General features: G+C 39.9%; 1 protein-coding gene across 2 annotated transcripts in view; it reads left to right on the top strand.

The window, feature by feature from the left end:
• Positions 1-12,904, top strand: part of blmh (bleomycin hydrolase) — an 84,968-nt gene that overhangs the window by 10,044 nt on the left and 62,020 nt on the right. For both annotated transcript variants that reach the window (XM_048612445.1, XM_048612446.1), the window contains exons 3-6: positions 2,220-2,329; positions 3,230-3,383; positions 6,336-6,424; positions 10,407-10,499. In XM_048612445.1, coding sequence (XP_048468402.1) covers positions 2,220-2,329; positions 3,230-3,383; positions 6,336-6,424; positions 10,407-10,499 — 446 coding nt within the window. The remainder of the gene's footprint in view (positions 1-2,219; positions 2,330-3,229; positions 3,384-6,335; positions 6,425-10,406; positions 10,500-12,904) is intronic.

Raw genomic sequence — 12,904 nt, 5'->3', positions numbered from 1 at the left:
ATGCTGCTTGGCCTGCTGTGTTCATCCAGCCCTGCACCTTGTTGTCTCGGATTCTCCAGCATCTGCAGTTCCTACTATCTCTGAGTATGAGATTTGTTGAGTGAAAGGAAGATGGTCAATATATGGTGTTTGACTGGAGGAAGGTCAATACTGAAGTTCCCCAAGGTTGGATTGGGAATTTGCTCCTCCTGGTATCAATAAATGACTTCAACCCAGTTTACAGGGCATCATTTCAAAACTTGCGAATGACATGAAATTTGGAAGCAATGTGAACAGTGAGGAGGATAGTGTAGAACTTCAAAAGAGCAGTAGATAGGTTGGCAGAATGGGCAAACAAGTGCAGATGAAATTTAATGCAAAGAATTGTGAAGGAAGAACATGGCAAGACAATTTTCAAAATGAGGGATCGAATTCTGAAGAGGGTTCAGGAATGGAATGACCTGGGTGTATACGTACATAAATCATTAAGTATGGTTGATTGCGATTAATAAAGCAAACTGTATCCAATTTTAAAAAGGACACGTAGTACAAATGCAAGCAGTTACATTGAATTTTGGCTTGGCCTCTTGGCACATTGTGTGCAGTTCCAGGCACTACATTTTTTTAAAGATGAGAAGACATTAGAGAATGTCCAGAGAGGATTCACATGAAGTTTCATTGGGATAGATTGGAGAAATCTTTATACAGTGAACGATTGGAATCAGAAAGCATTCCCTGAGAGCTTGTTTGAAGCAGGTTCATTCAAGGCACTGCACATGTTTCAGGCAGTTGGCCATATCTGAAAGTCAAGGAGGACCTGTTCTCATTGGGGTAAGGAGCTGTATGGTCAGTTAGGGGGTACTATCACCAGTCAGTCAGGGAGTTCATCTTATTGCAGTTCACTGGGTTGGTCACACCTCAGTCAGGGGCTCAGTCTGACCAAGCCTAGAGATCTGTTCCCTTGCCATCTGCGAATTGAGCCATGGTCACTCTTACAGGTCAAATGCTACCAGACCAGAACTATAGGAAGGCTATTTGGGTGTTTTGGAGACATCAATCTGGATGGACCAATTTTTCTTGCACTGACACTCAGAGGAATTGAAAATGATGGAATCGGATGGAAGAGCAGTTTGTGGCAATGCATGAACAAGAGAGATGGGGAGGTGTCCCTGGTGAGTGAATGGGAAATGCAGAAGGCAGGTAGGGTTAGTAGTTTAGTGGCTGAGAGCCGTTGAGAAGGCATGATGCATGCAATAGTGAGAGTTGCAGGTTATGAGCCTTGTTGAGATGTGTGAGTAGTGGCAGACCCTGAGTGAGTGGTGGCCCTGTGGGTGTGAGGTAGCAGAGAGAAGATGAGATCTTCTTCCGACACTACTCAGAGGCCTTTTCCGACAGGGTCACACTATCTGGCTCCAGGCTGGCTGTGTCTGGTAGTGTGGCCTCCTGTGGCAGTCAGCAGGGAAAGGGATTTACATCCTCCACACCAGTGGCCCCTGGTCCCTCTCTGTGAAACAAAGTATGGGTTCTCCTTTCCAGGTGCTGTCCTCGATGATAATGGTCAAGCACTACAGTGTGGAGGCCAGCTCCTGAATTGTAGCCTTGGAAGTGGTGTGCATTTTTTTTAAACATGGTAATAATATGGTGAATACCGCAAGGTCCTGGCCGTGGTGAGTACTTGCACCTTCTGCTTGAACAGCACATCTGTTTCCATGTGGAGACTCTTTGGATTTCCAAAGAGTATGGCTGCATAATTAATGAGGTGAATTGTGGGTGAATTGTTGTTTGTCACAGCAAACCAGATTGTAGAAGGGTCTAGGCCCGAAATGTCAGCCTTCCTGCTCCTCTGATGCTGCTTGGCCTGCTGTGTTCATCCAGCTCTACACCTTGTTATCTCTAATTGTAGAACTTGCTCTTTTTTTTTGGATTTTAAAAAAAAGTTCTCTCAGTTTAACTCAATGTAACTTGATTGAAGAGGTCAACATGTGATTCCTACCAATAGCTCTTTGAAACCTCCCCCCACCAGACATAGGTAAGTGGTTTGAAGATGGGACTCCATTTGAATTCTACACTCGCTTCCTTTATGAAAGAGCAGAGTAAACAAAACACAAGTTATCAGAGTATGCATGACTATGTAAATGTTAATACTGATTAATTTTCCATTCTTTCCATCACTCTTCACCCTCCATCACTCTGCAAGACACCGATTATTCCTATTAACTTTGTTTATAAAATAATTTTAGGGCGGTGTTGGATTTTCTCTTGCCTCAATGTGATGCGGCTTCCATTGATGAAGAAATTTAACGTTGAAGAGTTTGAGTTCAGTCAATCCTACTTGTTCTTCTGGGATAAGGTACCCAAAAATTATAGCATGCATCTATAAAATGTATCTTACATTTTTAGTGAAAAGCTTTGGAAAGGGGCAATATAATCTTGTGTAATTTATATAATATATTGTTTACATACTTAGAATCAGTATAAAGTAATCATGAAGGTATGATGAGGGATATCTGGAAGCTCACTGACTTGTTATGATTTTAATATTTAACTTTCTGTATAATGTTAAATCTTACAAGTGCTTGAGGATAAAGAAGTAACACAATGGTGCAGATTTTTAGGATAAATCACAGTAATATTAAGCCAAGATGACAATTCAGGTTGATTTTATGCTGTACATATTACTCAAAATCCTTCATATAATTTGTAATTCTTGCAATTGATTCTTAAAAACTCCAGGTGCTCAATTTTAAGTATTTTTCATGTGTTTCTCTAAGGGTTTGAATAATGTTTCATTGAGTATCATCCACCTTTTAAAATTCTGTAGGTTTATTTATAATTACTGTAGTTTTTTGAACAAGGATTACATTCCTGCATAAATTTGTACTTTGTACAACTCCTGCTAATTTTTCCGTGTTTCGGTGAATGCTGTGCAAGTATTCATATGGGAGTGAGATAGGGAGTCCAGGTTGGTGTGGCAACATGTGCTTTTGCACACATACTATACCCAAAACCATGGATAATGATGGTAGAAGCTTCAACTTGTTGCCTACCACATTCTGATCTGGTATTATCTAGCCTATGGAAAACTGTGCAGTGAGCATGGAGCAACTACAATAAAGTCAAATGAGTGCAGAACAAATGGGGAAAGTTTGAGGCAGTGTATCCACAGTGATGTTCTTGGCCATTGTAAAAACCAGCGATGTCGAGACATTGCAGCACTTTTGAACATAAGTAAATATCTCCTTTTTCACAGATTGAGCGTTGCTTTTACTTCTTGAATGCATTCATTGAGGTTGCTCAGAGGACTGGTGAAGAGGAAGAACCTTTCGATGGTAGACTTTTGCAATTTTTGCTTACGAATCCTGCAAATGATGGAGGCCAGTGGGGTATGCTTGTTAACCTCATCGGTAAGGCCCATTTTCTTTTTCTTGTTTTTAAAACTGAAGTAATTATCTGGTAATGTGACAGAATCTACTCCTCCTCAGCAACGAATGACTTGCACTTTAGACTTGCTTGTTTAACTGCAGTAGAATCTATAATTGCATATTATTAAGGGGAACAGGTAAGGTTAGTAGAGAGCAGCTAGTTCTGAATTCTAGGACCGGGGACATAGACTGCAAACTAGAACCAGACCTATCTAGAGTCAAATTAGAAAACACTTCCACACGTAAGTAGTAATAAAAATTTGGAATTCTCTTCTGCAACGATCAACTCATGCTAGATCAGTTTCTGAGATCTGAATGATAGATTTTTGCTAGCCAAATGTGTTTAGGGTCATGGAACACATATGAAGTTGGGTCCTAGATTAACGTTGAATGGCTAAAGGGGAAAAGATCCCACCTGATGTTCCTATAAGTTGCTGAACATGGGAACTGTCATTGACATAGCAAGGAATGTCTGGGATCTGGGTCAACAGGCAACTGATTGTATATCTCCTTAAAAAAATTAGATTGAAATATTGTCAAATTATCTGCATCAGCACTGAGGGCCTAGGAGCAAAATATTGTAAAGACTGAATATCTGAAATAAAAGCAGAAAATGCTGGAAATGCTCAGCAAATCATACAGAATTAATATTTCAGGTTTGTGATCTTTCATTGGCGCATGTTATAAAAGTGAAAGAATAATTGAATTTAGTGAAAAAGGAAAAAAAATTCTTTTTAACTTTTTTTAAGATCTTCAACAATGAAAACCTCCAAGAATGGGACTCCACGTGTGTAAAGATCAACATCCGTGACGTTGAAAATTCACGGGCAGTTGTTAATATTTATCAAATTGTTAACAATGGACAAGACTTGGTTTTCTGTGGCAAATTTGGTTTATATCAACTGCACAAATACAGCAACCTCAGGACATTCAATGCATTTCAGTGTTAACCAGATATTTTTGCACGAATAGTATCTTGTTAACAGTGGTGTGGCTCAGCTGCAACAACAACTTTTAGATTTCCATGTTGATTTGTGCATCTGTTCCTCATCCAAAGTTGCTGTGGCATTTGCATATAAATAATGTTGAAGGCCATTAGCCCAGTGTTTACTTAGTTAGAAAATTACACATTGCATTTCCACATCGGGACTGGAGAAGGCAACAGTATTTTCTCACGCATTTTTATGGTTTCATTTCCTGTCTCTGCCAAAAGCTCTTATGTGTGATCTCTGTTACATGTTGTCTTGGATCTAAGAATGCAAGAGTGCTGACATTGCAAGATGTCCTCTGTTATATCTGCTGTACAGCTGGTACAAAGATGAGGTTTGTCAGGATGGCTACAGGTTAGGATACCACAAGGTCATGTATTCAGAAATAAAAACAAAAGTTACTGGAAAAGCTCAGCAGGCCTGGTAGCATCTGTGAAGAAAAAAATCAGAGTTAACGTTTTCTTCACAGATGCTGCCAGACCTGCAAAGATTTTCCAGCAACTTCTGTTTTTGCTCCTGATTTACAGCACCCACAGTTCTTTTGGCTCTTATGTATTCAGAAATGTTAAGACTGCAGTAGTAGACAATGCAATCTTCAGAATGACATAAGTCTGGCAAGCAGTCAGTTAAAAGACTGTACTTTCGTTCCGGATATGTGTCAGCATGGAACCTGGACCTGCAGAATTAAAGTTGTCTCTCTGCTCACCTTGAAGGTTCTATTTTAAATCCATTTGAGCAAACTCACCTTAGTTCTTACTGACCAGAGATGAACACTCCTGTAGTGTGGTTTTAGCTGTTGATGGTCTGAATCAGAAAGCGGGGAGGTGATAGTCTCGTGGTATTAACGTTGGACTGCTAATCTAGATATCCATGTAATGTTCTGGGGACTAGGGTTTGAATCGCACCACGGCAGATGGTGGAATATGATTTCAATAAAAATCTGGAATTAAGAGTCTATAGAATCTTTAGGTGAGTCAGAGGAGGGTGTAAAAAGGGTATAGCATTATTAATTAAGTTGTCAATTACTGTAATAAGGAGAGATGATTTGCTTGGAAGGTCCTCAAACAAGGTTTAGTGGGTAGAACTTAGGAATGTTAAAGAGGCAGCTACTTAACTGGAAGTGTATTATAGACTACCCAAAGAGTCAGCGGGAAATAGAAAAGCAAATATGTAGACAGTTGACAAGTGTGTTAGAGGAACAATTGAGTAATTATACTAGGGGACTTCAACTTTCCCAACATAAATTGGGATTGTCATAAAGTAAAGGGTTTAGAGGGGCCAGATTTCTTGAAATGTATCCAGGGGAGTTTTGTGTATCAATACATAGACGGCCCAACAATGGACAGCACAGTGCTGGACCTGCTTCTGGGCAAAGAAGCTGGACAAATGCTCAATGTAGTAGTGGGGAAACATTTTAGTGATGGTGACCACAACGTGGTATGGTTCAAATTTGTTCTGGACAAGGAAAAGGATGGCCTGCAAAAGATGGCTTTGGATTTGGGGAAGACAGATTTTATTAAAATAAAACAGGACCTGGCCACACTAGACTGGGAACAGCTCCTTGCAGGTAAGTCTGCAGCAGAGCAGTGGGATGACATTCAAGAAACAGCTGGGGAGAGTACAGGTCCAACATTTACCCTTTAGAGGAAAATGTAGAAAACCCTGGATGTCTAGGACAATTCAGGAATGGATGACGAAGAAGAGTAGGGCTTTTAGCAAGACCAAAGGGAGTAATTCAGCTGCAGCCCTTGACGAATACAAGAAGTGCAGGAGGGAACTTAAGAAAACAATTAGAAGAGCATAAACAGTGCAAGAGAAAGGACTTGTGAACACGATTTGAACTTCATGGAGTTAAAGAGCAAGCAAAACTAATACAAGGAAGCTTCTTATTTTGAAACTAACAGATTTCAAGATTTAAAAAAAACTTTTCTTCTCTACTTTGTAGAAAAACATGGAGTTATGCCTAAGAAGTGTTTTCCTGAATCCTATAGTTCAGAAGCCAGCAAGGCCATGAATTCTGTTCTGAATCACAAGGTATGAATAAGTTAAAATAACTGCTGAAATACAGTCAGATTGGTTTTCCTGCATTTTTTTTCACAAGTTGCATTCCAAACAGAAATCCTGGGGAGTCATACAAATGCCTGAGACTGCGAGCAAAAAACTGTCAGAATAGGTGAAGTTTTCCATTAGCGAACATAAAACTAAATCTGTCATGTTGCAGAAAGTCTTGGTCTCAACAGTGAAGGTATTCAGAGGATGGTCTAGTTAGAGTTAGAGTGGAGAGTGAAGAACAAACTGCAGAAAATTGATGACTAATTTAGTATGACCAAATTGGAAAAGAGAGTCGAAAGGCATTGGAAGAGGAGACATTAGAGGGGCTGAATGGCCTACTCTATTCATCATGTTCTTAAATGGACATCAGAAGAAATGCAGAGATCAAATCTGAATTTTACTTAATTGACTAGTTTCTCAATCTTGCCTAAGAATCAGTAGGCTTCAGATTCAATGCCCACTCCAGGTCTTGAGCACAATAAATCCAAACCGGTACTCCAGTGTGGGACTTTAGGATAGCTGAGATGTTAAACCAAAACATCTGCCCATCGAGTCTGCTCCCTCATTCAATCAGATTATGGCTGGTCTGATAACCTTCAACTCCAGTTTCCTGCTTTTTCCCCATATCCTTTGATTTCCTTTACTGTTTAAAAATCTGTCAATTGCAGGCATGAAAATGCCTTGCCAACCCCCTATGGTGAAGAATCCTACAGATTCACAATCCTCAGAGAAGAAATTCTTTGTCATCTTGCTCTTAAATGGCTGACCCTTTACTCTGAGATTCTGCCCTCTGCTTTCAGACTCTCCCTCAAAGGGAAACCACCTCTCCGCATCTGTCTGTTAAGTCCCCTGATAATCCTTATGTTTCAATAAAGTTGCATCTCCTTCTTCTAAACTCTGAATACAAGTCCAATCTACTCACTCTGTCCTCCGAAGAAAATTCCTCCATAAACAAAATCAGCCTTGTGAATCTTCTCTGGACTGCCTTCAATGTCAGTAAATCTCTGCTTAGATAAGGAGACCTAAACTAATCATAGTATTCCAGCTGAGATCTAACTAGTGCCTGGTATAGTTTTAGCAAAACTTCCATATTTTCATTCTTCATTCCTTTGAAACTACATGAGCTTCCCTACTACCTGCTGGACTTGTACGCTAGCTATTTGTGACTTACACACAAGGACTCCCAAATCCCGCTGTACTGCAGCTTCCTGGGTTCTTTCTCCATTTCAATAATATTCAGCTCTTCTATTCTTTTGCCAAAGTGCATAACCTCACGGTTTTTCCCACAATATATTCCAAATGCCAGATTTTTCCCACTCACGTAACCTCACATCGACTCTTTGTGCCATCCTCACTACTTGCCTTCTCACCTAATCTTTGTCATGCACGTTCACATCTGCCATCCAAGTCACAGTAAACAGTTGTGGCCCCGGCACTGGTTCGAGTTACAGGTTGCACTCCACTAGTTACAGGTTGCCATCCTGAAAATACACCCCTTATTTCAAGTCTCTGTCTTCTGTTACTTAGCCACTTCTCTATGCTAAATATACAGTCCCCAACACCATCTAATTAAATAACCTTATGTGCGATACCTTATCAAACACCTTTTGGAAATCGATATGTATTGCAACTATTGGTTCTCATTTATCTATCCTGATATTCCTTCCCCAAAATATTGCAATAAATTTGTCATGCTTGATTTCCCCTTCATGAAGAAGCCACATTGACTCTACTTGATTGTTTTATGTATTTCTCGATGCTGTGCAATTGCATCTTTTATAATAGGTTCTAACAATTTCCCAATGACAGCTGTTAAGCTAACTGGCCCATTTTTTGTCCCTCTCCATTTTTGAATAACATTGGCAGTTTTCCAATTATCACAACTTTCCCAGGATTGTTGGAAGATTAGTACCAGTTCATCTGCTATCTCTATAGCTACTTATAGAGTCATTGAATCAAAGTCATAGAGCATGGAAGCAGACCCTTTGGTGGAAATGGCCCATGCTGACCATGTTCCCAAACCTGGCTGTGTATGGCCCATATCCCAACAAACCTTTCCTATTCATGTATTTATCCAAATATCTTTTAAATGTTGTAACTGGAAAGAAATATCACAAAAAATTGCAGCTTAACGTAGTCACTTATAAATGCCGGTTGATTAAGAAACATAAATTTATAACTTCATAGGATACAACCCATCAAATCTGATAAGTTATTAGCCTTTTAACCCCAATAATTTCCCTAGAACCCTTTTCCTTATTTCTTCGCCGTCCACGCTACAATATTTAACCCTTGAATATTTAGTAATTTTGAAACGCTGTTAGTGTCCTCCACTGTGAAGTCTGATGCAAAGTATTTATTCAGCTGGTTCCCTATTGTCATTTCGCCAGTGTCTTTCTCATGCCAGTGGCCTATGTCCACTTTAGTTTCTCTCTTTTTTTATATATGCAAAGAAACTCATACTATCTGCTTTTATATTACTTGCTAGATTACCCTTGTCTTTTTCTCCCCCTTTTTAATTTTTTTTGTCATTTTGTTGGCCTTTAAAACTTTTCCTAATCCTTTGGTCTACCCCTAATCTTTGCCACATTGTATATTTGTTCTTTAAACTTCATGCTATCCTTTACTTCCTTATTTAACCATGGTTGGTTTATCCTGTACCTAGAATCCTTCTTCCTCACTGGGATATATCTTTGCTGTGCGTCATGAACTATTTTCTTCAATGTCTGCCATTGTTCATCATCCGTCTGCTAAACCCCTTTCCCACTCCGTTCCAGCCAACTCTGCCCTCATTCCTTTGTAATTACCCTTATTTAAGTTTAGCACAGTTGTTTCCAACCAAAGTTCCTCACTGTTCAACTGAATGCTAAATTCTATCATGTTCTGGTTACTTACCTAGGGGATCTTTTACTTGGAGATCATGCATTAAACGTGCCTCATCACACATTACTAGATACAAATTAATATGATCCCTGTCTGGATTCACAGCATATTGTTCCAGGAAACTGGCCATGGTACACTCAATAAATTTTTCCTCAAAGCTACCTTTTCTAATTTGATATTCCAAATCTTCATGAAAATTAAAATCACCCTTGATTAATTTACTGCCTTTTTTAACATGCCCTCCTATTCTCTCTCTTCCAGTGTAACTGCTGTTAAGGGCCCTATAGAATACTGTCACAAGTGTCTACTTCCCCTTGTTATTTTGTCCCTCTATCCATATGGATTCTATATCTTTTGGTCTAAGATAATTTCTTGCTATTCTTCTATCTCATACGAAAAAAATTACCCCACCACAGTTTCTTTCCTGCCTGTCCTTACCCCTAATTTTCTTTTAACCAGATTTCAATAGAGGTTATAAGATCAAACCCATTAGTTCCAGTTTGTACCATTAACCAGTTTATTGTATTTTGAATATCAATTGCATTTCAGTAAAGCCCCATTAATTTGCCCTTCACCATTTTACCCATTTGAAACTGTTCGCTGCTTTTTCTCATGTTTGTATACTCTATCCTTTCTGGTCGCACTCTGGGTGTCACAACTTAAAAAGCTGCCCTGAAATGCCTCCATATCCTCTCGCCTTTTAAGCCTACACACTCCCTCTCCAGACCTCTTGCCCTCCAGTATAGCTGAAGACCCTTGCTGCAACGTTGGTTATTCGATTTTTTTTTTCCCAGGATGCTAGTCCCAACATGATTCAAGTGAAGCTCATACCCTGGAGCAGCTGCCTTCTCCCCAGTACTGGGGCCAGTGACTCATGTACTGAAAACCATTCAACCCACACCAATCTTTGAGCCACACATTTAACTCTCAGATTTTATTTACCCTGTGCCAGTTTCTAGGCTCAGGTAGTAATCCTGAGATTATTATTCTTGTAGGTTCTGCTCTCCAAATTGGCTCCTAAAATAACGTTGGCATTACTTCCTTTAAATTGCACTGTTTCATTTCCTTTTCCGGTGGCCAGATACGGGAGTACTGTTACCGTCTACAAAAAATGGTGAAAAATGGATCATCTAATGAGGAGCTCTCGGTTGAAAAGGACAATATGATTGAAGAGGTGAGCTTCTCTTGATAAATACTTTGAATTTCCATTCACTTATTTCAAATGTGTGACTTCGAAGCAAATTTAGGGCAAATGTAGAAGAAATCAATGCGGCATTGCTGCGTTAGACCTGACCTGCTACAAGCAACATTAGGTCGCATCCACTGTATTCATTGCTGTGTGGTCTCTAGTGGTTCAAAAAGCCAGTTCACCACCACCGATATGAGGGAAATTCGTGATGGGGAGCTATATTTATCATATTATCCCGTGAGTAATATGTTTTTAAGACATGGTCTTCCGCTGCTGTTATCCACCGTGGTGCTCCAAAACTGCTGCTGCTGCAATCCATTGCTTTCTTCTGCGGAGCTTAATGTTGAGAAAGAGCCAGTTACTTACTAATGGTGACAAAGCCCACCCATTTTGTGAAGTGATATCGTAATTTGTTTGGATACGCCACCATTCAAGATACGTATAAGTAAATTGAATGTAAATAGTGTGGTTCGTCTAATTCCCTGGTCCGCCCATCTCTTGTTCCTGTACCTGTTGAATTGTGTATTTAATCCGCACAATATTAGGCAGTATATTAATGAATTATCAGGTGTTATTGCATAAATTTGTGTAAACGTTGAGTTTTTGAGACCAGTGTTTTAGGCTGAATTTAAGAGGCATGACTTAACACTGGTAACGCTTTGTTTTGTGGGATCGATACATATACTTGATGTTGGCCCAAAATTGAGCATCACAATGGAATAAAACAAAAGCTACCCTACCCCCATAGCCTCACATTTCCACCTAGCCTGCATATCCCTAGACACTATGGGCAATTTAGCACAGCCAATCCACCTAATCTGCACATGTTTGGATTGTGGGAGGAAACTAGAGCACCCGGCGGAAACCCACGCAGATGTGGGGAGAAGGTGCAAGCTCCACAGTTGCCCGAGGTGGAGCTGTGAGGCAGTAGTGCTAACCACTGAGCTACTGTGCTGCCCTCTCTTGTGAGCAAGGATGACCAATCCTTTCTAAAATTTCTCTTTGGAGATGTTTTGCACTTGGATATCAACATCAACTTTAATTTTGTGCCATTTTCCATAAAATATGGAACACCTGTGTGTTCTGTGGCTTCTCACAGGTAGTCATCTCAATAAGGATGGTTTTCTCACCAACCTTGGTACAGCCTTGTTTCCTGGCAAGCTGAAGCTCATTGATATTTTATCCAATTTTTGAGGTAGGCCAACACTACGTATGTAGTTAATGTTGGCTGATAAAATGGTGGAATTTGATCATTTTCTTGTTGAATTCAGGTGACAGACTGTATGGGAGTTTTTGTTTCCTGACACAGCTAAATTGCAACATTCATGAATCTCCTGCAGCACCAAGCATTGGCCTTGAATTCTGGAACTCCTTCTTTCTCTTGCTTCTTTAAGGGTGTAGAGTTCGTTGGCTCCAAAGAGATTAATTTTGCCAATGTTTGTTGACAGATTTAGCCACTGTTTTTCAGATGAGGCTGTTAGCTTTTTGCTGCCCAGTTATACTTTGGTAATTTCAAATAAGTTTTTCTTCTGGGGGAAGGTGCGTAAATGCATCGAGGTGGGAAGTCACCAGACTGGTAGTTTTACAGAGATGGAGGACTGTTACCATACTGGATATGTATTTGGAACACAACAGCTGACCAAGAACATGAAGACAATGCGATGATGCATTTGAATAGACTGTAAGTATCAGGATAAAATCAGGTCAGATCTTTTCAGCAGTTATTTCTCCTATTTATCAGTGAGCACAATGATGTGAATTTCTTTATTTGCAGTAGCTTGCAGAATGGACCAGTAGGTGGCACAGTGAGATAATCAATGTAATCATTGTCCTGTCAACATATCGTATGGAAGTCAAAATGCTAAATGAGAGACTTCTTGTAGGAATGGAGTTATATTCTGTAATGATTAAATCCTCTTCCCACATTTACAGGATGTGGGAGCTAAAGTGTAGGCAAATTGCATTATAGTACAAATGAGCCATTTGAATGAATGGTAGAGCAAGCTCCAGGGGCCCACTTGTTCCTATATCTACATCTTGGCTCGTATAGCCATTATCTCTTGTGAGATGCCCCAGCGGTTTTAGTATTATGTGGTATATCTTCTGTACTTAACTAAGCTAAGAAGGTCCAACATGGTGAGTGGAAAAAGAATATTGTGCTTGGTGCTGTAGGAAAAAACCTATGAAGGAAGAACGGACATGACTTCAAACTAAGAACAAAAACAAAGTTGCTGGAAAAGCTCAGCAGGTCTGCAGCATCTGTGAAGGAGAAAACAGAGTTAACGTTTTGGTGACCCTTCCTCAGAACTGATGGTGGCTGGGAAAACGTCAGTTTATACGCAAAAAATAGGGAGGTGGGTGGGGTAGGGAGTAAACGATAGGATAGAGCC

This window comes from Rhincodon typus, chromosome 26 (genome assembly GCF_021869965.1).
Source record: "Rhincodon typus isolate 14 chromosome 26, sRhiTyp1.1, whole genome shotgun sequence".
Lineage (NCBI taxonomy): Eukaryota > Metazoa > Chordata > Chondrichthyes > Orectolobiformes > Rhincodontidae > Rhincodon > Rhincodon typus.
The sequence above is the reverse complement of the archived record's forward strand: the minus strand, read 5'-3'. Positions and strand labels throughout refer to the sequence as shown.